The sequence below is a fragment of the Cinclus cinclus genome, chromosome 13 (genome assembly GCF_963662255.1).
Source record: "Cinclus cinclus chromosome 13, bCinCin1.1, whole genome shotgun sequence".
Lineage (NCBI taxonomy): Eukaryota > Metazoa > Chordata > Aves > Passeriformes > Cinclidae > Cinclus > Cinclus cinclus.
Window position 1 is genome coordinate 18,526,779 of NC_085058.1, and position 27,538 is coordinate 18,554,316.

The following is a 27,538-nucleotide window of genomic DNA, read 5'->3' on the forward strand; positions in this document are numbered from 1 at the left end:
CCTTCCTGCAACTGGTAAACTGTGAAGAACAGGAATGTTCCTGGGAAGAAACCCAGGCAGAATTGCATTCAGAACAAGTCAAAGATTTCTTGCATAGCTGAAGCATGTGTTTGCAATCCCCAATTGCTGGAGCATGTAAGCCCTGCCAGCGAGTGCTGTTCCCTTCAGATGTTCTCAGAGAGCTCTAGGCAGTGTCCAGAGCAGTCTGTTGACAATCTGAGCTGAGGAATTGCTCCATGGACCATCTGTTAATGGTGCCATGCCAGAAAAGTTCTTGGTGAAAGGATGGCAAAGAGCCAGCTCTACCATTCCAAGGAGCTGTGTTAGGGATGGTCAGAAACACTGCTCTGGGACCTCCCCCAGCCACAAACTGGTTCCATGAGACAGCTTGGCTGCTGCTACCAACCTGTCAGCCCAGGCTTCAGGCAGCTTTTGGGACTGATGCTCTCCAGAATAGTAAGCATGTGCTACCCCAACAAAGGACAAAACCACAAGATCCCTAACTGTAAGTGCTGGGAAGAAGCTCTCCCTTCAGCTTGAGAGGTGCCACTAATCCAGAGAGAAAATGACTCTTCCAAGGAGAGCTGTTCAGTGGTTCAAAACTGAAACCTGACAGGGCCAGGAAGGATGGGAGTTGGGGGCTGGGACACTGGTTGGAAAAAGCAGCTTCAATGTATTTGTGAGGAAGCTTTTTTTCCATGGCACTACACAGAGCATGGGATATTAGAGGAGCACAGAGTGAGCCCTTGCTTGAGCTGGTGCTGATTCTTGGGGGAGGCAGGTTGATGAAAGCATCACTTGTCTTTCCAATGACCTTATGTGAGCTGAGCCTGCCAAGAGCTGTCTCTCACTCTGTGCTCCTCGTGGCCTGAGCCAAGACTCCGGGATGCTCTGTGCCCTATCCGCTATGGCTTGGCATTGCTGGCGGGCTCCCAGGGCTCACACACCTCTTGGGTGGGACCAGGACACCTCTGCTGCCTCCAGATCATCTCACTTCCAAACAGGTCCAATCTGATTTTGCAATTTTTTGAGTATAAGGAACACCCTAAGCTTCAGGGAGGAACAGAAGGAACAGAGGAGTCTTCCAAAGCAAGATCCTTGATCTCCATCACTGCATGGCTGTGCTGGCTCATCTTCATGCTTCCCAATAGGGTTCCCAGGTCTTTACTGGCGTGTGGCAACAAAAATGAGCTAGTAACACGTGGGGGCAGCAGAAGGCTTTGCTTTCTTGTCTGTGAGTCCATGGTTGGAACATCCTTGCAAGAGTCCTGAAGAACCAAGGTGCTCCCAGGTTTGAGGGTCACTGTGGTAGGCAGAAGCTGCAGCTGCTCAGACTCTGTGAGAAGGATGTCATAGGACAGAGGGGCTTTGTGGCCTCTTGGGACAGGATGTCAGCACTGAATCCTGGGATTTTGTCACTGCATCTGGTCCTGCCCCAGTTGCTGCAGGCCCATCCCAAGCACTGCCATGCTCATGTTCAAAGCATGTTCAGCCAGAAGACAGTCACAATGTTGTCCACAATGGAAAACTGGCTGGAGTGAAAATCCCAGAGTCAGATCCCACAGGACAAGTCTCGCTGAGCTTGTTGCATCACAGGCAGCATGGGGCCAGCATATCCCTTTCAGTGAGGTGAAGTGAAAAAAATAAGTTCTTACCTCATCACTGTGAAGAAAGATGAAGGTTTCAACTGCTACTATTTATTCTCTTGGAGACTTGGAATTTTCAGGTAACAGAAAAAAAGCCTTGATCTCAGCAGCAAAGGTCTTGAAAGCCAAGTTTTCAGAGTAGGACTATTTCAGACAGGGAAGTGGCTACAATTTACATAGTATGGCTCTAAGATTTTCTGGCAGGACTGTCTCCAGAATAGGTGTCATTTTTCCTGCTCTGAGTGAGCAGAAATTCAGGAAATGCTTGTCCACTTGATATTTGTCTGATTGCTCACATCAGTCTCCCCATGATCAGTAATGTGGAGTCTGAGTGATGTTGGCACAAGCTGGTGGAAATGGCAAGAAATAAAAAAATCCAGCAAAAGCCAACCTTGTCACCAGAAATTATGAAGGATTAATTATAATAAGGGATGGGAAACAAAATACCCCTGTGCTCCATGAGTAATTTAAAAAGAGTAAAATCAGATAAATTCCGAGATAGGAAAAGCATTTTCTGTAACTGAGGCTGCTACTTTAATTGGAAAATGCTGTTAACACAACTCTGACCAAGGCGAGGGCAAGAGCGCAGCAGGATTGGGGGAGATCTGCAAGTAAACAGCTGAATTGCTTCTCTCAGCCTCAATCTGCAAATTTCTGAAGCCAAAAGAACAGCTTTAAATGTAAAACGTCTGCTGGAGCTCATACTTCAATTGGGCTGTGTGCCAGGACATGCAAAGACTTAGGGCACTAAAAGTCTCATGGAGATGAAAAGACAGTGGGGAGTCATTTGAGTTGGCTTGTAATGCACTAAGCTACAGCAGGATCTGCCTTCATTCCCTTTAAACCAACTTGTGGGGAGGCAAATTGAGAAAACTGATACTTTATCACTTGTAACTGTTACAGCAAAAGCTAAGGCTAAGCATGGCCCTGATGGAGTTCCTGTGTCCTGAACACAGCCCTGCAGAGGGATCCCACAACCCCAAGGCGGCTCAGCCTTGCCATTTCCTGGGAAGTGAAGTAGCCCCTGAAAATTCCCCAAACCATGAAGTGACCATCTCTAGGGATGTATGAGCTGCTCTGCTGGCTGCTGTTTTCTCTTCAAACCATCATCTCAGACAACCTTTAACCACAGAGTAACAGAACAGGTTTGCACCTACTCTGGTCCGTCTAAGGAGCTCAAAGAGCTTTAAAAATCCCCAGCCAAGCAGTGATACGTGGTTCCTATTGCACAGTGGTTCCCTGAGTTACAGTGCAATGAACTGCTTCACCCAAGGCTGCACAATATGTTGGCATGTCAGGACAGCCCAGATCCTGGGAAGCTGGGATGAGCATCCATCAAGAAATGAAGGATGTGCCTGGCTGTCAATAAAAGTGACACAAATACACTGCAGTCACCAGTTACTACCACAGCACAGCTGGCCAAATCCAGCTGTTGTAAGGAAAAGGAAGAGGAGCAGGGCTGTGCCTTTCACTGGTTAATGCTGTACCTCCCTGCATGGGCTGGCTTCAGGTGGATGGGCTGACCACCACTTCCAGGGATCTTGGAAATGCTTTGCTGGGACTCTTCACTCCCCCAAGCTGCTTTACAATGTTCCCAGCCATTCCCCTAAGTATCAGGTTGGACAAAATTAAGACAAATTAATTCCCTTGGGTTTCATGGACCCTGGGAAGCCACTAATTGTGTTCTGCTGAGCCAAAGGCAAGGAAGAACACTGTTAGAAACAAACACAGAAAATGTTCTCTAATTGGATGGGCACATGTTTCTGGGGAAACCTTTGTGTCTCTCAGGAGCACCTTCACCACAAGGAGAGGAGCCTCAGTGGGCAGTGGGGGCTTTTACCATAGTTCCAGGGACCTCCTCAGATGACAGGAAGACAAAAAAAAAAAAAGACACAACAAAAGCTTCAATAGCCTGAAAACCTCACCCTCAGTCTTTGTCCTGGTCTGAAGGGGGAGGAAAGTGTTTCCATTTGTTTTGAGGTTGGTGTTAGGAAACTCTCCTAAAAGCCAAGGGCCAAATACTGCTCTTTCTCTTCAAGAAACAGTCTCAGGGAATGGTCAAAGACACCAGCCACACAGGGAAGACTTTGTAGGTCCAAGGCCTGGGTGCCAGAAGGGAGATTCACCGTGGTCTCCTCCATGAGAATCTGGATCCAGAGTCACACCCACAAGGACACCCTCAATGTGGGATGTGGGTGCATGGGAGCAATACTGGCCATGATGCTGGGCCTTTAAATCTGCCAGGATCCTGGGAAAGCCATCCCAGGACCCTGTGCTTGGAGTGCTAAAATCAGAGCCTGTATATGAGACAAAAAAAAATAAATAAATAAACAGGGAAGAGGAACCATTAGAAGAATCAAAGGGACACGTGAGCACATAAAAGGTTCATCTTTTGTGTTCCTAGGTGGGACATCACCAGCAGCAGAGGGAATACCAGAGAGAATCAGAGGGAAGAGGATCAAGTAACCCCCACCTCACCTCATTCCGTAAAATGCAAAACATGCAAATGCTGCGCTCTTGCTCAAAGCAAAGCACAATCCTCTCCTCTCATTGTTATTTGCAACCCAGAGCCTGTGGAAGCAGCTACAGTGAATTAACATGAGAGAAAGGAGCTGGACTGAATTTGCTAAGGAAGACAAAAACCCCTACAGGCATGTTGTTAAGAAAGAATGAGCACTAATTCTGTTTATTCTGATTCCTTTTGTTTGATTGTGCTTGATTGTGCTTGCCCTAAGAAATGTGAGAGCTGGTGGGGATCATATCAGCAAAGAAAATCGTAGAGAAACAAGTTGATGGTTTAGAGTTCATGCAAACATCGTGCCAGCCACTGAATCAGAAGAAAAGAGCTGGCTCAGAGGCAGACACTTATCTACTGATAAGATCCTCTTGGGGAACAATCTCAGAATGATGTGGAAGAGAGATGGGAAATTGTGCTGCAGAGCTAAGCCAAGCAGAGAATAAGGCATTGTTTGGGTCTTCCCTTGCTTTCCTCCCTGTTCTTCCCCATTTATTATTAGAACAAAGAGTATTTTTGCCTGTAAAAATCTTTGTGCCTAAAGAGGTAACAACACCGGGGTGCGCTCCAGCACCAGAGTTGAACTGCTGGGTAGCTTTGATTCAACCTTCTGGAGAAAATTATAGCAAAACTGTTAGCTATGGATCTCTATATGATCATTACCTCATGTTTAAACACCTACATTTACAACTCCTTGTTTGTGGAGATAAAATACATCACCATGGTTTCAACTCACCAGAAAGTCTCTCCCAACAGCTGCTCTCTGTGGAAGTATCAGAGGAAGGAGATCAGGTCCCAGGTGGCCAGAGAACACAAGCTGTAGCTGGCCAAGAGCAGAAGTTGTAAAATATGAGGCATCTGGAGAGGTGAGGAAATTCAGGACAACTTCTTGGTCCAGCAGATAAACCTTCCTGCCTTTTTCTTAACACATGTGATGCGCTTACAGATGTTCCCTGAAAGGGGCAGCAGAGACCAATCCCACACAGATGAACAGAAAGCTCCGTCCTGATGGGGGAGAAATAAAACGGAAAAGAGAATTATTTGCAATGTTTCTTCTCCTTGGTATACAGAGACTCCACCATGTGTCCACTCTAATAAAAACAGCTTGGACCTATACAGGCCAAACTGGGGCTGCTTGGTAGAATTTTGATCGACTCTGTGATCACTTTTGTCGGCTGCTTTTGAGAGGAGGGCACCAACCCTGCCCAGATGTGGGTGCTGGGTGTGCAAACATTGTGGAGCTCTATATAATGCACTGATTAATACCTTTGTCACTACAGCAGCACAGCAGCCTTTGGGCTGGCAGTGTAATTTGGGAAATGTTTACTAACAGCCTCATGGGTACCTGCATCACAGCTCATCACTAACACAATATGGCTCCCACCTTAGCCTGAAAGAGGGAGATGAGGAAAAAGGCTGCTTAGACTATCAATGTTCCCAGCAGTCCATGCTGGTGTGAAGCAGAGAAGCCCAGCTTGGACCATCTTTACAATCTCTCCAGGCTCTCTTGAGCCACTCAGAGTTAATTCTAGAGCTGATCCAAGCCGCTGCATGGAGAAAGCACAGTTACACCTGCAGCAAATCCCATATGTGTTACTTCATCTAAGTCTCTTACCCCAGCCTGTCCTGTTGCTTTAATTGCCTTATGCCCCTCTCTAGCATTGTCCACAATCCCCAGTGGAGAGGATGGTTTTGCTGGTGAGGTTGTCCAAGAGCTCCAGTCATGGGATACCACAGGCACAAACCATGCACCAGTCTCTTCATCAAGGATTTGAAAGAGGCCTAAGATTTGAAAGCAAGGAGGGACCAGTGTGAGGTGAGAAGGCAGCAGAGGAGCCGAGGCAGAAAGAGCTTTATCAGGAAACTAAGAACCCTCTCTGCTCCTGCTCTCAGGATAGAACAGCACACCAGCAAATCTGGCTGCAGACTGAAATCTTGGCTTCCCCTGAAGCCAATGGCAAACATCCCACTGGCTTCAATGGGAGCAGGACTGCATGCCAGATCTCGTGCTTCCCATTCCTCTGCTGTAGCCATGAGAGCAAGCTTCCCTTCCAAGGCTGTGTCTGCAGCTAGAGCCTTCTGGAGCAGGAGAATGGCTCTCCTTGAAGCCTGAGAAGTATCAATGGGAAATGAAAAACTTATTTTTAACAGAAATGCTGACTGTCCTAGAGAAAAACTTGCTTAGAGTTATGGGACTCTCTGGAGCCATTTCTTTCTCTTAAAAATTCCCTTTAGGCTTTAGGTGCCCCCAGGGTGCCCAGCAGCTCAAGCACAGCTTTTGGTTGTGATGAAATCACAAGTGAGAGAAGTGGTTTGAGCTGCATTATGCACCTATCAACACTCATCTCTCCCAGTCTTAAAATCCCTCATTCCACACCTGCTCACACAGCAGCACATGGACACAGTGGAACTTAGAGCAAACTGGCAGGAGAAGACTAAGTTTGCCCATTTCTTGTTTTACTACAACAGAGTTGATGAAGGAAGGGATGCTGGAAGAGTTGTGCACTGACCACACAGGGCTCTACGTTTGCTCTGGCACGAGCATCCCTCTGCTGAGATGAGCATTTTGAGACCCCGGAGCTGTTTGTGAGGTGGAAAGGTCACATCTCCCATTTCCTGAAAATCTTTGCTTTCTTTGGCAGAAAGGAAGGACTTTGTTAGGGAAATCTTGGTGGGTGTTTTGTGATCAGTCAAGCACAGCAGACTACTCAAGGGTGTATACAGGACCTCCCATCTTCTTAACAGAGGAAAACAATTCTGCGTGTTCCAGAAATTCAGGAGTCACCAGCATGGTGCTGACCACCTGTATTATTCCTTAGGTCACATGGCATGCCTACTGGACAGATTGATGTCTGTACAGCTGACTGTTTGAATATCAATTCTAGAGGCAAAGGAAATTCTTCAAATCCCAGAGCACAAATGTGCACTGCTACAGAAAAGCAGGTGGAGATGTGCCAAGTTACAGCTCCCGAGCTGCTGCCCCTGTAAGGAATGCCCTGTGAGGAAAACTGGAAAATATTTCATGAAAGAGCAAAGATAACACAAGACAATCTGGCAAAGGGTAGAATTTAATATTAATGGCTTTCCTTTAGTCACTATATTTCCTGTTCCTAAGTTAACTCTCTCAAATCAGCCATGGTCAGAAAATGGCTATAAACTTTTAAACGTCTAACACGTCTTTCACTGAAAGATCTCAGAGCACTTTGCAAATATCAGGGACTGCTGAGGGATGACTTTTCCCTGAGGAGACTGTCCATGTAACCAATAGGCAGATGCTCCTTTGGCTGCTGAGGCCAAACACTGAAAAATTTGGCTACTCTGTAAGAACATCTTTCTTTGCCTCCCAGGTTCCTGTCATCACAGGAACCCAAAAATGAGAAGAGCTAAGATTCCCTTGAGCTCAGTATAAAAAAAAAGACATTCCTCATGGACAGATGGGTAACAGACACACAGCAGGGATGTACTGGTGTCATTTCAGCCCTGCAGCCACTTTAGGATCTTGTCCCTGCAGATCTCAGGGTTACATGGAGACAACTCATGGCTGTGGCTGGCTCAGCTGCTGGTGTATCTGAACATCACCATTAAAGCACACTGAAACTCGCCTTGAAAGGGAGCTGGACCAGCCCCACCTCCCCACCTTTCCCTGCCAACTGGTGCTTGCCTGGAGGAGTCCAAAATTAGTCCAAGTAGATAAGAGATGGAAAATGTGGCTCCTCAGAGTCTTGGGGTCCTTTGTTCAGAGGGGATCCTTCTATGCCCACCCACATCTTCTTCTAACCTGGCAAAGTACCTGAATTACTGAGCTGACTTGCCAAGAGAGATTTAGGCTGGAAACTCTCTAGAAAGATGTCTCTCATTAGGAGCAGGGAACTGGCTGGGGCACAGAGCTGGGAGAGGAGTGTTACTCATTCCTGCCTCACACTGGGCCCTTCAGACACTCTCCTCTCCTGCAAGATGCACTGTACTGTGACTGTTGGCAGAAATTAATGAGCAGAGCTGGTTGAAAAACTTTCCATCAGAACAGTGCTTCTGCTTTGCCAGAAGATAGCTGAAAAATTAAGTGGAAAAATTATAGAAGAGAGCCTGGGTTTTGGCTGACATTGTTGGTCCAAAAATCCCAAACTTGGGATTTTTTAGCCAAAAATGTAAGCATTTGAGGAAGGCAGGGGAGGAAAGGGAGGTGCCTGGCAAGATTTAGTGATACCCTGAAAAACATCTACAAAAATTTTCACAAATATGAGGGTGTTTTTGTCAAATTTATCTTTTTTTTTTTCTTCCATAGAGAAGGATACTTCTGCTTTTAGAACCATTCTACAGGGAGGCCGAAAACAAGTGAATAAGCTTTTTCTTTCCTACACCTATGTCTACAGATCCTCCATAGCTTGTGGCATAAGCACAGGCAGCAACTCATCTGGAGAGATACACCAGAAAGACCAGATCTTTGCTAGGAGCTGCCCAAGAGCTGAATGCCCCCAAACTGTAACTCTCAGAAAGGGACACACACAGAGCTGGTGCTGCTGTGAGTTTGTACAGCTGATGGAAAGCCTTGATAACCTCTCAGTTGCCTTGCACACAAATAAACTGAGCCATGGGGACAGCCAGGGAACAGGGCTTGTGATGGAAGGTACTGTGCACACAGCTGCTGCAAAAACACCCGTGCTGAACACTCAGGCAGCCACAGGCAGAGCTGTTGTTGCAGGGAGAATGGCACATGAATACCTGGGAACCCACAGAAAGCTTTTTTCCATCTTGCTTACAAAATAATGTGGTTTTCCTTTTTCCCCTTTAAAATTGTTTCTTCAGCAAAACATGGTTAAGAAGAAATAAGAGATGGAATCTTCCTTACCCTCTGGGAAATGTGACTGACAGCATTTCTTGGGCTCAGTGTCACTGTCCCCTCCTCAAGGCATTGCTGGCCAGTGATGTGATGGGGGGAAGAAGCCACGAGTGAGAGCAGCTCCAGGATGATGATGCTTGAGGAGAGCAGAATTCCAGTATTCCAGCAGGGGCCTTCTTCCCCGGCACAAACCTGGGCATGGAACAGAGCTGAGAGTGCTGAAGCCAGCACAGCACAGGTGGAACCAGCTCTGTGAGAAAACCAAATGTTGTTATTGAGCAGTGGGAAGCAGGGGAGGTTCAATTTATAGTCATTTTCTAAGGAATCAGATCATTATTCTGCATTTATATTTTACACAACATCTAATCTTTAAATTCAATCTAGATGTGGATTTCATACCTTTTCCTTAATGAGGGCAGCACAGGAGGAAGCAGGCTCAGGAGCTCTGATGTGTCCTGGCAGGGAACTGCTGCAGGTCTCCTTGCTGACAGCCTGAGCTTGACTCTCATTCCACCACAGCCTGGGGTTACTCTCCCAACCATTTCCACCACAAGCAGCTCTGGCTCAGAGCCCCCAGAATGATGAAAGTCTTCTTGTGTGATCATCTCAGGAGGGAAGTTTGATGCCAAACAAAGTTGCAGTCTGGTTGGGTCCTTTTGTCACCAGAGACAAAATCAAGGGGAAAAGTACAGAGCTGGGGAAAGAAATGGAAGCTGAAAAATGTTTAAATAATGTCTTTTCTAAGAAAATTAATAAAGTCCAACTCAAGAATGGCTCATCTGGTTTTGCTGGACAGGCTGCACTGATCTTGGTGCAACATGAAAGATTCTATTAGAGCATTCCCCTTTTTCACCGACCTCTCAGCAGTCCGAGTGCTTTCACTCCCTGTCTCCAGAAAGGCTCCAGTGATGCTGTAGTGTGCAGTGATCTTACAGAAAGCTGTCAGTGATCCTTCAGCAGCTGGTGGTTTGTGGGGTGGTGGAACCAGCCCTGCAGACTGGTGAGCTACCAGTGCTCTCCTGGTGAAAAATGAGTGTTTTCTTCCATTCCAGGCCACGTGGAGAGCAGCATCCCATCCCATTCTTCCTTAGACCATCAGAAGTGTGAATGCATGGAATGGGAGCACATCTGGCACAGATCCTGGAACTCCACAGCACACTGGTGTTGGCACTGACACTCTCCAGCAACAAGAAAACATCCCTTTCCCCATGGAAATGCTCCACGTGGTGTTGGGGAAAGTACAAAGAACATTTGGTTTTTCACTCTACCAGAGAGCAGAGTTCTCAGCAGTGGTAGTCAGAGAGCACGGAGCTGATGTGGGGATAAAGTGTTCCACATTTTGGAAGAAAATTCTTTCCAGAGCAAGCAGGGTGCTGCCAGCTTTGCTGCAAGAGACAGCTGAGACTGCCATGGACACCAAGAGAGTGAAGGGAGCAGGTGGAGCTGGTGGAGGCAGTAGTGACCTCCAAGGAGGGGAGGAGGGATTTTACTTTCCTCCTGTGCCAGAGCACCAGAGCCATCTGACCCCACCTGCCTTTAGTGACCTTGGCTGAGGTATCTTAAATTAAAAAAAAAAAAAAAAACAACAAAAACAACATCTGAGCTCACAGGGAAGGGCAATGGCTTGGGTAGAAATGGGGATTAGGAATAAGAGAAAAATAGCAAACAGATACATGCAAAATAGGCAAAGTAAGTATATAATCCTACTGGATTTATAGGAAAGATATTGGCACATACCAGGAACATTTCAAGCCAAATATATGACAGCATTCCTTACACCCCTCCCACCCACTGCCATACCCCAGCTTAATGCAAAGCCCTTTGGCTTCCCCAGGCTTAGAGCTACGTTTTATTGTTCAAACAGGTCAACAATTGCAATCAGATGTTGACTGCAGGCAAGGCACAAACACGATGATGTGTTAATGTACTGTACTACTTGGATGGAGTTTCTGCAGTGTTGCTGCTGTGAATGGTGCTGTGCAGGGGGGCAGCTGGGTTGGCATCTCCCAAGGCTGCCTCGGAAAACTGAGAAGCCCATCAGTGTGGTGCCATGAATCCAGTGTGAGATCAGTAAATTAGTTCTGTTATTAAAGTAGAAACTCCACTTCTGGAAATCACTGTGGGAGAAGGGCTTTGGTTTGTTATAAAAATCATAGAATTGTTTGGGTTGGAAAAGACCTTTAAGATCATCAAGTCCAACCCAGCACTGCCAAGCCCACCACTCCACCATGTTCCTGGGTTTTTAGGGCTGCTTTAGAAAGGTGCTGCTCCCATCTCCAAGTGCCCTTTTAACAAGAATTGAGCTGGAGTGGCATACAGAGGATGGCATCTTTGTAAGACAGGCTGGGAGAGGATCTTACAGGTGTATCTGACTGCAAAAACAACCTTCACCATGCTGGGGGGTGCTAAACAGTACAAAGATTCTGGCTAGTGCCCACAACAAAGACATCCAAAACACATGGCACTGAAGTAATTCTGTTTATTTCACACCAGGGGAGAGTGCAGCTAGGTTATGCAGATACCTTCCCAATGGATGGGATGGTTTTGCTCCAATATAAATTTCCACATGCTCAGCACTGTTCATTGTCAGGGGGTGCCTGTGGAGCTCCAGCACAGCAAGAACAACCTTTCCCAAAAAATGTCCCTCTCCCCAAGCAGAAGCTCCCCTCTCCCCACAGCCTGCTCAGGCACACACACAGATATCCCAAACAGAGCCTGGCACCTCCTCCCAGACAGGAATTTTCTACTGTTGTGTCACTCACTACAGACCTGGCAAAGCATCGTTCAGGTGTTAACATCCCCGTGCTTTGTTTTGCAACCTGACCAGGACAAGACCATCATTTCTTGTTTTGTTAGCACAATGAGAACTCTGAGGTGCCAGAATTTTACTGTCAAATGACCTTTTACACCGACCACAGCAATTAAACAGTTGGCTTGGATGTAACCAAATCCCAGTCTCAGTCCAGTATTACACAGATGCATAATGTACCACTTACAGCTTCACTCCTTTCTCTTAATTTGCATGCTGCTGGGTTTGCTTTGTATTAGTGTTTCAAGTTCAGAAACCTTATTAAAGTCGTTATGGAAAAAATAAATTTATTATTCAACATACTCAATTTGTTCAAAATGGAATGATCCTCTTTTTTTTTTTTTGGCTTTCATTTACTACTGGTTCCATTCATTCAGTTTGACGGTTTTTTATCTTTTTCTATTTATAACCAGCACCAAAGAAATTACCATGGATACAGTACATATGCAAATTAGCTAATGGAAAAATATATACATTTCACTTTGTAATGAGAAAACTTAAATGATATTATTGCCATGGAGAATATATCCCTGTATTATAATAAAATATCAAGCAATAATCGACTGCTAAGATTCCTTTCCACCGACAAAAAATAGCACCATACATGAGATAGTGAGAATCTACACTCAATAACACAATTGTGCAACTAGAAATGTACAGTACTTTAGTAACAGTACAGAGTATTGTTTACAATATGGAAATACCACCACTGTAATCAAAAGAGCATCAGTCTCTTATGAACAACTAAGAAAAGTATTGTCATAGATACACTGAAACAAAGGTTTTTTTTTCACCAGAATATGGGAACTGAGGGCAGAGCATAGCTTTGACTTCACTGTAAAGCTCCTATAAAGTGATAAAACCCAGAAATGCAAGAATATTGAACAGAATTAAATTTTTTTGGTTATTATTTTTCTGGCTGTTATGTGATGGGATGGTTGTCACCATGTGAAGTAAGAGAATTGAATAAAATGGAGCTGTGTTGTGCCATCAGTTCTTAATCAATACTGGGGGCTTGATTATAAAAAATAAAGGTTGATGCATGCTAATCTGTGAGCTGTGAGAGCAAGTGAGATGTTTTTTTCTCAGTGCTCATACAGCTGAAAAAAAAAAAAAAAATCCTTGTAAATTCCTGTTTCCTTAGGTAGGACTCTAAACTTGGACCCAAGTCCAGAACCCATCAGAATCAGATTGGGTCAGGCCTCAGGTCTAACCAGCCTAGCACCTTGTTCTGGACAGTGGCCAGTAGTGAATTATTACTGAAAAACACAAAACCTAAACTCCTTCCTCTCCTATATCCTACCTTTAGCTAGAGAGGGTCACGTATCAGCACCAGAAGGAAAACGTTCCCTGCTGTGGAGAAGCACCTTTGATTCCCAGCAATGATAATTCACACAATTCTGCCAAAGTAACAGAGAAAATGTTGCCCATGAGAAAAAAAAAAACAGCGAATTCCAAAGGGAGTGAGAGATGTCAGGGGACTCAGGGGTGGCTGTGGGGGCAGGGAGGCAACAAGGACAGTCCCAGTGTCACTGCAGGCTAAGGGGGAAACACCACTGTGAATTGGGAACATAAGCCAGGTCCTCTGGTGTGATCTCTTGGAATTTTCTCATTAGCAGTTCTTCTACCTGTTAATTTGTCAAATTGAGTATCACCTGGTATTGTCTAAATCTTCCTTGTCACCCCTGCCAGCAATTTTCCCTTGATTACTTGCTAAGTACTTATGAAACCTCTGGGCTGGGCAACAGGGTGGGAACAACAGAAAAGGGAGGTATAATCCTGATTATAAATTGCCCAAAAAATCCAGTACAACAAAAACCAAACTGAAATCATTTCCCTGATAGAGAAAATCATCTGAGGCATTGGAAAGCAGATCTGTTTGAGACAGGCACTTGAGAAAAAAAAGGTGTGCAAATGTACCCTTGTGCATCAGGCCAGCCCTGTGCACATGCACTCATTTGCACTGACAAGCACAGATGTAAACGTCAAGCTCACACAGGGTTAGTCTGTTGATGAACATTATCTCCCTGTGCTTGAAAAATTTAGCCCTTAATAAAATGCTAATAGGTTATTCCAATGAGGTCCTGGATATGGAAAGAATTGTACTAAGCAAAAATTGCTTTAAAGACATGTTAGGTACTAAGAGTCTTTATCCTTCCTTGCATTGACAAAAAGAAGTAACAGCAACAAAGACAACCTGGGGCCAGGTGTGAGCTTCAAGCCAGCCTGGCCCAGGGGCTGGGGGAGTAGCTGGGCTTGGTTCTGTGCTCAGCTCCAAAGAAAACAGTCACACACAGTTCTAGAGCGAGTACAAAGCTGCAATTATGCAAAGGACTCTGTTTCTGTCACTAGGAGGGGGCAGAAACTCAACCATGGCCTTGGGGCCTGGCAAGGGAAACGATGCTTGTTGGAGCAAGATGTGATACGGAGACACTGATGTGTGTGACAATGGAGGGGACGAGCCCTGCCCTGGGCAGAGCTCCTGATTCAAGTCTCACATCACAGAGAAGAGTCTGGTTAAAAGTGCAGAGACATGGCAGAGCATTGCATGTGCAGCACCTGTAAGTGCTCTGACAGCACCAAACCTGACAGCACCACAGAAGTGAGACAGGGAGCATTCAAAGACAATGAGGAAATTCCCAACCCCTGAAAGCAATGGAAGTCTGAGCTCTCTGGCTTCCCACAAGCTCCAGGTTACACTTTGAATGCCTTGCATCCCTGGCTACTTCTGGTTAGTCCAAAAGCTACATAACCTCAGCTGTATAAAAGAGCCCAGAGATAGGAAACACCTGTTCTGCTCCCCACTACATCCTTTTCATAAAAATTGTTCCAAATTCGGTTTCTGTTCCAACCCTATCCAGTTTCACAGTCCTCTTACAAGAACCAACAGTCTCATTATTTGATTGACTTCCAAAAATTGGAGAGAGCTTAGGCCAAGCAATCCCTCACTGAGCTCTACTGGATGAAATGATTTCTGGCTTCTCCCATCTCATGTAAATGGTTTTGCTTGTTTAAAAGTAGCTATCTATGGCTGTTAATAAGCTTCCATTTCATTCAGCTCCGAGAAAAATTAGGTTTCATAAAAGAAACTCTATTATTCTGGGGAAAAGATAGAGGATTGTTTTATAAAATTAGAAGGAAAAGCACTCCTTATTAGTGGCTCTAAAAATATTACTTGGAATGTGGGATATAATTATACTGAGTTTTCTGTAGGAAATTCAGAGATGTTCATCCTCTGCTATAAGTTTTCACAAGCTTTTACAGAAAATCGTCTCTTTAAACTAAGCCTTTCATTTATGCATGTCCCTCCAAGCCCACTCTGCAGTGGGAATTCTGCTGGGAATTGAAAACAAGAGATAAAAGCCAAGATTAAAAGATTAAGTAATGTCTCTACCTTTGCTGAATTATTTTACCAGAGGCATTCCTCCATGGAGGTAACCATAACCTTATCCAATGTAATCACTTTGCAACTCTTGTCCTTTTCTTTAATGGTAGCAAGCCATCCAGTGGCTGGTGATTTAATATATTAAAAAAGTATTAATGAAAAATGTGAGGATGTCAAAGTATTCAGAAATGATTGGCTCCTTGAGATGACCCTTTCTGTGTGTTTTTTTAAGTGGATGAGCGGATGACTTTGGTATCCAGTCTGTAGGATTAGTTTCAAGTCTCATTAGGTGTGCTTTGGGATCCACCACGATGTAGCAACTCATGAAGTTCCAGTACTCAGACCTACTAGTCTGTGATTTACATACAAACAGCTGGAAGACTCTAAGGAGTGGCACAGGTTCATTAACTCTTCTGCTGCATCTTGTTTGCATAAAAGTCTCTGCAGGTCTGGCAGCAGCGCTGGTACCACCGCATGTCCTGGCACAGGTTCTTCTCACGGATCACCCTGCAGTACACTGTCCACTGGTCCCCCGTGCACTTGTAGGTGAGGGCAGCTTGGGAGGAGACAAGAAAGGAGAAACTGCCAGATTAGCCAGGGAACAGCGCTGCAGGTGTGACCAAAAGCCCTGCACCTGAGGGGAGGGAGGGTCACACTCCCTGGAGAGCAGGTGATGTTCTCTCTACCGAAATATTGGGCTCTCAGAAGTGCTTCCTTCCTTCCCTGGACATGAATGGGGAGTGCAAACCCCCTCGTGTTGCACCTATTTTGTCTCAGAGGCAAACAGGCCTGGATGAGCAAAACATCCAAACATTCAGCCCAGATTTAAGGCCATAAACTCCAGACCACAGTCAATGGAATGGAGAGGAATAAATCATACACCTGGCAAGAACACCTGAGACAGACCTTATCAGATGGGAGAGTTCACATAACAGAAACTAAGACACAAACAAGGCCAGGATTAATATTTCAGAAGTCCAATGTCCCTCACGTGTTGTGAAGGAAGACAGGAAAGTTACAGAATAAATACCTCTGAATGTGTCATCAATGAGAGACATTGGACACAGACATAAAAGTCAGGTGAGGTGAAGTTCACACTCAACTATTTTTGGAAATGTTATCCAAGACAAAAAAACATTCTGCAGTAGGGACAAGGCAGCAAGGGGTCTTGTAGACTACTGGAATGGTTCTGGTTTTTTGTCTTTATTTTGTTTTGTTTTTTGCTGATGCTCCCATTGCAGAAAACAGAAAATTCTGTTTAAAGATAATCCAATTAGAACTGTTTATAAGCAAAAAGAGCAAAACACTCAATGATATGTCTTTCTACTAATATCAAATATCATTGTTTCTGGCACTGGTGATTCCAAGCCTGGGTTTAGAAACAAAAGCATCCCAAATAGCTTGCAGATTACTTTCAGCAGGGACTTGAGCCTCCTCAGTCTTCTAAACACATGAGCATTTTATTGCTTTGTCCTAAAACGTGAATTAGGATGGACTTCTTGTCTCAGCAATGTATCAAGGGCTTAATTATCATATGAAATGTTTTCCTTTCACTATGCTCTTTAGTGCTGAAATATCTGGGAAGTAGTCTCACACCAAAATAGGTTAGAAGCCCCTCATCATGAGTGCATTCGCAAGAATGAAAGTCCCCATTTTCTCTTAAAACATCTGGCAAACCTTTGGGGAACAAATTTCAGTTCAGAAGCTTCAAGTCCAGTCTAGTTTAAGTGTTATTTAATACTGGACAGCACTATTACACAGCACTAGTCTCTATTATTTAGCAGCTCTGTGCTTTCATGTTAGAGGTTTCTTAGCCTGTAAGATCAGCTCAGCTGTGACACAGGAGGTTGCTCTTTCTGGTAACCTCTTGTTTACAACCCAGCCTCTTGTACCAAAAGGGGACAGGAGGCACCCATTAGGCTGTATCTGTGTAGCCGATGCCTTAATTTAGCTTCATCTTACTGGTGATGATGTGTGAAATGTAAAGAAACCAACTTGGTTCTTGGAGCTGTGGTGGAACACACCGGGCTGAAGTTTAGAAAAATATATTTATAGTATATTTATATTTTTATCCCCTTATAAACCAAGGAAATACAATGTGGGAAATCATGAGATCCCCACAAATTTGTATTAAAAGAGGCATTCTTGACTACTGGCATGCCTTAAATGCAGTGTTATGGTGTTTCAGGAAACAGATGATTATCACCATATTCCCATCTCAGCCAGGGACACAGGGAATGCAGGGAGGGTGAGCAGGAGGACAGTGACAGAAAATCACAGGGTTTACAGGAAGAGGCTGGATGCTCTCTTGCCCCCCTGGGCAAATGAATTCATCAAACCCCCTGTGAGGGTCATGTATTTTCTTGGGGCATGATGAATTAATGCTCCTACTTCACACTCACTGCAGCACAGGCAGCGTGTGGCAGGGTTTGTGATGGAGCAAGATGCACCTGCCAGCTGCCCCACCTCTGTGATCCATCAATCAATCAATCAATCAATCAATCAATCAATCAATCACCCACCATTTGTGTGCTCCTGCTGCTCTCTCAGCTCCATCCTCTTCCAAGCACTCCAGCTGAGCACAGCCTGAGGCAGAGGTCAGACAGGACCTATCCACACCAGACTTTTAGTCTGGGGTCTGCCTGAGCCTCTCCCAGTTTCTGGCCCTGGACAATCCCTGCAGCCCTCACCGGCACCCCGGGCAGCTGGCGCCTTTCCCCCAGGCCCCTGACTCACCGAGCCTGGGCGAGGTGATGGTGTTGACATTGATCTTGTCGTTGCAGACCTCCTGGTGGCACTGCCTGTAGGCCGGGGGCTTGGCCAGGGCCGGGCACTCGCTGCCGTGGCGCCCGGTCACTTTGTGCATGCACTGCACCACGCGCGACTGCAGCCCCTTGCCGCACGTCGAGGAGCACTGCAGGAGAGAGCACACGGAGCACAGAGGGTTCCACGTCACATGCACAGCAAAAATCACTGCCAGAGCAGAGGGTGCAGCCACTGTGCTGCTGAGGGCTCACAGCTGGGTCATCCTGGCAGCCAGGGACCCTCTATGCGGCTGCTGTGCTGTCCGGGACGGTTTTGCACCTTCAGGGAGTGCTGTGAGCAGAGGAACTCTCCTGGCACAAGGAAGGAACCTGTTGTCTTTTGCCCCGAGTTCACCTACTCTGACTGTCCCCTGTAGATGCCCATGGGGTTCAAGCAGACAAAAATGCAATTTCCCCCACCGGTCATGAAGAGGCAAAGCTGAAAAATGTGTAATGCTTAATTATGGACCAGCAGCTTCCACCTTCCTCTCTGTGAGGGATCTGGTGGTACTCGGTTTAAAAGTCCTCTCCAAGACTTGGATGGTCTCACAAGGTTTCCTCCACAGACAGGATGACCACAGCCAGGCACTGACATAAGATAAATCTCAGAATTCCAGCAGAGGCTGGCAGCTCCTGCATGCCCAGACCTCTGAAAAGCTCTGCTCTGGAGAGAACGCATCAGGTATTCCAGTACTCACTCCCATCTATCCCTGCTAACTGTCTGGCACTTGCCTGTCCTCCAGGGAGCAATTGCAAATTGTACTCATGAGTTTTGGCTGCTATTGGCCAGGAGGCCCAGCCTGTTCATATGCTCTCTTTGTTGTCATACAATCAGAGTCCTTCCCTCTCCCTCCCTCTTCCTCTGGCCCAGTCACTTGTGATTTACAATGTCCTACTTGCACGCTGTTCAATTTTAATAAAGCAAACACAGTGAGTACAGGGAGGTACAGCAGCTGGAGTCAATAAAAGAACCTTGTATTTAACATAAAGAAACAATGGCTTGCAAGACTTGGGTAAGATTCCTGTTTCTGCTAAAGCCACACACAAGCAAACGATGGGGGAGAGAAGGAGGTGAAGGAAAGCCTAGGAGGTATCAATAGAATGATGTAAAAAAAGGTCATGTTTTCTGTGCTCTGTTGTTTCTCACCAAATCAGGGCATTGGAGCTTTCTCTCTCAAAAATATCATCACCTCAGACAGGTAATTCTCAAAAGAGAGATGCCAAACATTGGAGAAGCTCAGAAGATGGGCGTCGCTGAGGCTGGACTGAAGTCCAGGTACAAATGCTGTGTGTGCAGTGTGGATGCTTGTGAGACCCGAATCCAAGGGCAGAACATGTGGATGCATACAGGGCTCCACCTCTACATCCAAGGGGATGAATACAGCAAAGTCATGGTCCCTTTGGTCTGGAAGTATCACAAGTAATCCCTGCTGTTTGGGTGTTTTTCCTTTTCAATGTTTCAATTTAAGTTCAACACACTGGTTTATGACAGATATTTTTACACTTAGATTTTTTTAGGTGTTCAATTAATATAAAAAATTGATCACTCTCAAATAACGCCTCAGCAATGGTCATAGTATTTAGGATTATGCTGAATGAACTCTTCTCTTGCCCTACAGTGAGCTGTTCCAAAAATCAGGAATTAAAGTCCCTGATTTAAATCCCTTTCACAATCTGAATTTATGCAGTAAGATCTGGGCAATACACCGATTTTGTGTTTCCTTCACCTCTTTCCCTGCCCTGAGTGCCCTCAGCCACTTCCACCAGCCTGGAAGCCAGTCAGGCAGGGTCCCTGCATTTAAAGTGAACTATTTTCATCCTGACAAATGCAACTACTGGGCCCTTCCACTTCACCAGTCAAATGCAACCTTTAATCCTCAGGATTTCAGTGGTACTTTTAGTCTTCACAGTGCTTTACTAACCTTAATCCTCCTCAAACTCTTTGCTTTGGGAGGGGAATTGTACATCCATTTGTGAACAGAATTGTTGTTATCACACAGGCATTAAATAACTCAGGCTGTGGGCTTCCTTCACATGACTGTGAGTCTGAAAATTCTTTCTCTGGCTTTTAAGCACTCCCTGTGCTCTTAACAGGGGGAACATGGAGAGAAAGAAGGGAAAAGAGGATGAAAACAGCATTTTTTTTCCTAAGGTGAATTAGGTTTTCAGATACCAACACACAAACACTCACCTACCTTTGTCTGTGTTCCTGTCTCTGCATTTGTTAACCAGCAAGGAGGGCAAGCAATGAAATGTTTTTCCACAGACACTGCCAACTTCAATCCTCAGACAAATAACAGCAGAGCTTTTGCCCGAAGCAGTTTTATTCCTTCTCCTGGGAGACTGGGATCATCACCTATGCTATGCAATTAGTTTTTCACAGCCAGCAAGACAGATTTTAACATCTTTCTTGAACTCTTTAGGGCTTGGCAGCTAAAGGAAGCTTGGACATCTGGCTTATTTTAAGACAAAATTTTCAACTCAGTACTTGGATAGTTTCTTTCCTAAGAATTTCAATAGGAAATAGGAATAGATACAAAACACATACAAAGGGGGAATTGTTACTCATGCTGCACTATGGGAAGAGGACACCATAAAAAGAGGCATAAAAATCCAAATCCAACTGCACAGCAAATTCTTATAAATACCTTCTCTCCTTCTCTGGGTAGCTAAATGCACTGCTATGGACTCTCTGTTCCCAAATGTTTGTGGAGCAAGGAACCATATCCACAGAACAATTTTCAGGGCTGGATTCACCAGAGAAGACCCATCAGCAATTTGCCTCCTCTGGGAAGCTGGGGCTGGGACAAGGGGTTGAGCAGAGATGCTGGTGCCAAAGAAAGAAGTGGATTTTCCCTTCCACCAGGCACTGCCAGTGGTGTCACTGTCACAAAAATACATGTGCAAAATGCACAGAGTTTAGCCATAATGCCCTAAACTGTAAACTGGAAATCCACCTCATGCAAAGATCAAAGGGTTGCTCAGCACTGTAAAACAGAGGTGGTTAATAAACAGCTACAAAAAGTGAAGCTAATGAGAGCCCCTGTAACTCCCAGTTCAAACACTGCTTAGGAAGGCAAAAGCAAGACAAAAATGCCTTCATTCACATTCTTTGGCAGTAACATGCAAGTCAGTGGGGATATCCAGAAGGAAATAAACTCACAAATTGTCAAGGCAGCAGCTGCATTCAACAGCTTAAAGAAGATTTACTCACTGAAAAACTCTAACCTTAGGAGCAAGCTATGATTTTTCAACTGGAATGCTATTTCCACCTTAGGATACTGATATGAAAGCCTGAAATCTAGGAAAGGTGCTGACAGATGTCTAATTGCTTTGAAAGCAAATGCCTCAGGAGAATATTAGGTATTAAAATAGAACAAATTTACAGAAAGTGCTGAGATCTGTCAGGGCCTTCATCAACTCCTGGTCTACAAAAGATAGCCAGAGAAAGAGAGGGGAAATGAGAACGACTTAAGCCAGGGCAGGGCTGCTATTGGGCAGCATAGCAGAGAGTCCAAAGAATCCCTCTGTTGAGGCTTAATGGAGGCAGAAAAGGTACAGATTTACCAGCTCTGAGACAGGTTCAGGACTGAATGGAATAATGGATCATTGCTGAGGGCCCCAAGGAGGCTGGGATACATTTCAGACCCAAGGACACCTTCAGAAATGTCACTTTTCTAACCTCTAAGGGATAGGTGTAAATCCCTTTTTGTTTTTGTAAGACACTTTTCCCAGCAGAAGCAGGAAGTCACAGCATCCCTCCAACCAGTCCTGAGCACACTCCAGTATGGAGAAGGCTGATCTGTCAGAGGGAGATCCAGTTCTAGATGACTCTTATAACTAAGCTGCAGGCAAGATGGGGTTTTCTCTTTATCCATCAGTCTGCAGTCATCTGATGTTCAAAGATACTGGTTTGTCCCCAGTTTGCTGGTAGTTGCTGAAGCCAAGGATAACACCATGGCTAAAGCTCCAATATTGAGAGACAGAATCATGCTTTACTGACTTCAGAGTTCAAGTATTCAAGGCGTTAGGGTAGAGTGTTTTTCCCCTCGGGGGTCTTATTTCTTGCCTCTATGAAAGTCAGAAAGAAAGCAAGACAAGTTCCTATTAAAAACATTCTAACACAGCATCTGAGATGAATGACAAAGGTCCTGTAATTGCTCCCTTCCCGGGACCTTAATAGCACACACATGTGTGCTCTGAAAGCCAGTGCTCCATACACCTTCACATCAGGCTTTTTATGAGGATCTCTAATTTAAACCCCATAGCTCTAGTTGAAAAGCAGCATGCAATATGCTTTCATAAATGCCAGGTCAACTTTCACCACGGCATCATGCTAAAAAAAGAAATATCTGTCTTTTCACTGATAAGATCTAATTAGCCCAAAGCAAACTGTAAGCTGTTTTTCAAGCTTCCTTGTTCTTTTCTTTTCTCTTCTTTTTTTTTTTTTTTCTTTTTGAACCCCAGATCTGTAAAAGAACATATCTGGTCTTGCTTACAATAATCTTTCATTTGGAAACTTTTGTGAAATGACTGATTTGTTTAATTTAACCAAGAAGAAAAAAATGCATACCCTTCTGACTCAGTATGGGAAGAAACAATAAATTATGGCAGCAAATGCTCATGGCTGATGCGACAGTATCTTAGCAGGAAAGAGAAGCAAATTTTGCAAACTGCCTACAGCTGTGCTTTCAAATTGCATGACCCCAAGGAACAAGACCTGACCAGCACATCCAGCATGTCTCAATGCATAATTAAGCTTGGCTTTGCTATTCTGAAAAGTTCCATTGTGTACCGTGAGTTCAGAGATTAAAGGCTGAACACATGAATATTCTGGGTAGTGAAAGTGCCCCTAAAGTACTTGTGCAGTGGAGCCCAGGTGGATGTTGATGAGAAAATGCCATTTAATCCAATACTCCAATCAGGAAGAATTTACTCACGAGGTTTCAAAGTGGATTTCAAGAACAGGCTCAAGCAGAGCTGTGAGGTGATACAGTGCTGCCCACAGGGGACCATTTTCTAGCAGGTCACCTACTGCACTTGTGTCATGGCTTGGATCTGTGGCAGAAAGTAGAAACACTCCAGAGCTTATTCCACAAGGACCTGATGGTGAAAAACACCTAATGCAAAAGGCAAATCAAGGTAATTTTAAATAGCCTCAGTAGTAATGGACAGCTATGGGATGACAGAACTCAGGTCAGCTTGGATGCTGGAGAATTCCCCCCTGCTTCTACAGCACTGTGAGCTGCTTGTGCTGAGCCAAGCTCTCAGGGCTCACATGAGCTCTATTCCCACCCTGACTCCTGCCCCAGATGTTATCCTGAGAGAATATCCTGGGCACTGAAGCCCCACTGAATGCATTATTAGTTACTATTATTCATCAGTTAATGATCAATGCTCCCCCAATGTAATTTATTAAAGAAAGTCATTAAAAACTAAGGGATTTGGGGATTTTTTAATTTCAGCAAGAGGCTGCTCATCTCTCATTCAGTCCTGCCTGAGCATTTTCTGGACATGGAGCTACCCAGCTCTGACATGTGTGATGCTGGCTGACACTGTTTCATCCTTTTGCACAGTCAGTCACACTGGTGGTACTCATTGCTCCTTATGGGTGTTTTGGGAGATTGTCACCTTAATGCCTTGGTAGTCATTATAAATCTCAAAAGGTTATTGAAAAGACTGTAAAATTACAGCAGTCCCTGATAGCAGTACATACTGTGTGCTGTAAGTATTCAATGGGAAAATCCTCTTCAGACAGGTACTACAGAGTTTAAATGGTGAATTACTACTCCGTGTATTTTCAAAAACATGATCCTGAACACCGGATCTCAGAGTAACTCAGAGAAAATGAATGAATGAATGCCAATACTTGAACAGGCTTGTCTTTCACTCTTTCTTCTTTTTCACTTAAAAAACAAGAGTTAAAAAATACCTCAGTGTAATTTCATTTCCAATCCACTGGTCTTGGTGGAAGGCTTTAACTCTCCATCCAAAAAATGCACTTAATGGACCAGGATTTTAAATAAAAATATAATAAAAGAGAATTTACTCTTCCAGTTAATAAGATCACTGGAGGCTGTACTGGAATATGAGACAATAACACTGTGGCAGAACGTGCTCCACTTCAAACAAAACACTGATTAATCTGTTCTTTTTTCAGCCCATTCTCCATTACTACAGAACCTTCACAATAATTTGTACCCTGGATGTTCCCAGAAACTCCAGTGGAGATGAGCTGTGCAATCTGTTGTGCAAGCAAGGAGCAGTTTGAAAGGCACAAACAGGACTTGGTTTCTGGAGCCTGCAGTGCCCAGGGGAAGGACATGGCCAGCACTGCAGTCAGCATCTCTTCCCCTTCCCTGCCCAGTTCCCAACTAGAGCTTCATCCACTGGGGCTGACTCTCAGCCCAAGCCTAGGCACAGGCTCAACCTTGTTTTAGTGCCATTATGCAACACTTCCACCTCTGCCCACAGCTAAAGACATCCCACAATGTGAGGACAGACAATCACAGAGCAAAAGGGTGGGGTTCATCTTACTTAACCAGCCCCTTCAAATTCAAGAGTGTCCCTAGATGGTAAAACCGATTTTGGGCCATTTGATCTCAGCTCCTGTAGGGAGGAGTGCTTTGAGATTTAGCTGCTGGCAAGAAAGGCTCTGGTTTGCTCATCAGTGATCATGTGCCAGAGCCACAAACCACAGGGAACCACAACTCAGAGCAGTCCATGGGGCAGCACTTAGGTTTAGGACAGATGCTCTGGATCCTGACTATGTCTAGGACCACAGAAGCAGACAATTTAACTACTAAAGCTTGTTGGATCCTCTCCTGTTCCTCCCAGCTCCATCACCTTCTGGAGGAAAACCGAGATGCATCAGTGAGGCCTGTGGGCAACCTTCCAGTGTTGCTGAAGGCACGTGGGCAGCCATAAATCACAAAAATGTTCAGTGGCAGGGAAGGGGCTGTCAGCTCTGACGTGCCACTGCAGTTTTCAAAGCTACCACAGAGCTAAAACTGCAGAGTTTCCTCTCAATCCAACAAGAAAAGATATTTTCTCCAAAGTAGAAGAAGATTAACTTAGTTCTAACCTTTATGAAGAATAACCAAGTTGGCCATACCTTATCATAAACAGATGTCAGGTCAAGCCATGAATTTGTAATGAATGTTAGAACAAAGGGCAGTTTTGCTTCTATATTTATAACAGCTTTGAATACACCTCTCAAACCACAGCTGTCACTGATTTACTCTTCTTATTATGTAATATGAATTAATCATTAAAAGTGAGGCTCATAGAGGATTTTGTTGATGTTCCCAATCATTTGGAGCTTGGAAAATATGCCTTCCTGGCACTGGGAGATTGTAGAGTATTTTTGAAAAAACAAAAAAAAAGCAAAAGAAAAAAAAAGCCACAAAACCCAACAAGCTTTTTGGTGTACTGCAAGGCTGGGGGTTTATCTCTCAGAGAATAAGACCTCCTATAATCCTGCCAAAACAATTAATTTGCAATTACAAATCCTTGTTACCACCCACTGTGATGAATGACTGCTGATCTTCAGTGTGAAGCACCTCAGTGTCTGGCACAAAGCCAGTATTTTTCTTATGGGAAATTAGATTCTTTTTTTTATCTCCCTACTGTTAATGTCCTCCTGGGATGAGAACCCATCTCCAGCATTTCACAGTCTCAGCAAGTTCTGTAAAGGAACTGGCAACCCTCGATGCCCAGGGAGGGCAGGTGGCTATGGGGGATTTTTCAGATGTGCTTTATCACTATTAACACTATTTGGCAACAAGAATATTGTTTAACATTACACTTTGCCAAGCTTATCCTCACTGGTGCTTTCCAGTTTCTGGAGTGTACAACCTCTCTGAGTCCAGTGAAAGTTGTGCCAGGTGGTTATACAAGATGTGAAGTGGTAGAAATAGATTTTTCCTCTACTTTCTCCGCTAGCTGAAGCCCAGCTTGATGTTTTATAGATTTGCTTTTTCCTGAGAGCATGAATCTGTGATGGCTCCTACGCAAGACCCAAAGATTCTGCAGAGCCCACCAGGTCAGATCCTGCTCTGTGTGGCATTGGCATAAACCTGCATTAATTCAAGTGTCTGAATTAATCTGGGTTTACCCTCTTGTAAGAGAGACTGATACCTGATCCAATGTGCTGAGTGAGATCCTTGGCCCGCGGCCAGTGGGCTGTAGGGAAGAATGAAAGACAGTTACCCTGGATTTACACTGGGTTATCTGAGATTAATACAGCCCTTAGTATTTACAGAGCACCTACTGTAACTGCAAAGAAAAAAATATGGCAAAGCCAACATGCTACAAGGCCTCTATGTGTATTTCTTCTTCTGAAATTCTTTTCATTGGGCTAGGTAATATAATAGGTTAATGAGCTAAATTGTTGCCTGAGGGACAGAAGTTGCATATTTAAACTTCCACCCACAGAGCTGAAAATGCCCCTTGTGAAAGTCAGAGCTAATGATGGAGCTTGTGTGTCTGGCTTATAATTCCACCTTTCTTGATACACCACCAGTGAAATGGAGAATAGTTAAAAAACATGAAACTGGGAGCCCTGAACCATTCTGTACTATTGGCTCCAAATACAGAATTTGAGTCAGGACAGAATTTAAGGCATGTGAAATAGAGAAACAATTAAGTAAAACTGGAAATAAAGAAAAACCCATAAAAATCTTGTGGAGAATTGCTCCTGCTGTATAACCTTGCCTCCTCAACTATACCTCAGAAGAGTGCCACATCTGCTTGGTTTTTTGAGCACTTCCAGGGATGGTGACTCTACCACTTCCCTGGGGACCCTGTTTCAAATGCTTAACCACTCTTTCAGTTATGAACATTTTCCTAATATCCAACCTGAACCTCCCTTGTGCTATCTCTGGTTGTCTGGGAGAAGAGCCTGACACTCACCTCAACACAACCTGCTTTGAGGTGGTTGTAGAGAGCAATAAGGTCTCCCCTGGGCCATCTTTTCCTGCCAACTGCTGGAGCAACAGGGGAGAGAGCTAAGGACAGGGGGGCAGCCTTGGGTGGCTAAAAAGCAGCCCCTGGTGCTGCTCACCTTCAAGCACAAGATCTGTGCCACCACCACAACTCGCCAACACTTCAAGCTCCCTGCATCATCCGGGACACGTTTCCATTGACTCCAATGCCAAGTCCAAGTCCTGCAGCTGCTCCTTCCAGCACCACCTGGGGCAGGGAATGGTGTGGAGCTGGGCTGTGTGTCCTGCTCAGCTGCCCAGAGAGCCACACACATAAAGACACGCTCTGTTCTTGCAGGAATGTAATCCTCTACATAGAGTTTGTCAGAAAAAATATAATTCACCATGAAAGAATGAACTACTGTCTTGCTAAAGCATCAAAAGGCACATTTTCAGCAGTCTGGGAGTCTGAGGCACGTGTTGGGAAACTGAGCAACCTGTGTTTTTTCCTCTGACCAGCACAACTACAACAAAAATGCAAAAATGCTTCCAGTGGTAGAACATTTAACAGCTCGGATTTCAAACAAGGAGGAAGTATTTCAAAGCAGAACGAGTGTA

At 44.8% G+C, this 27,538-nt stretch overlaps 1 protein-coding gene across 1 annotated transcript in view; it reads right to left on the minus strand.

Annotated features, from left to right (window-relative positions):
• Window positions 1–15,596: 15,596 nt before the first annotated feature.
• The window catches only part of ADAMTS17 (ADAM metallopeptidase with thrombospondin type 1 motif 17), a 153,518-nt gene continuing 141,576 nt past the window's right edge, over window positions 15,597–27,538 (minus strand). Inside the window, exons 23-24 of the mRNA XM_062501440.1 lie at window positions 17,929–18,106; window positions 15,597–15,748 (exon numbers count right to left, since the gene is read on the minus strand). Of these exons, the coding sequence (XP_062357424.1) occupies window positions 15,597–15,748; window positions 17,929–18,106 (330 nt within the window). The remainder of the gene's footprint in view (window positions 15,749–17,928; window positions 18,107–27,538) is intronic.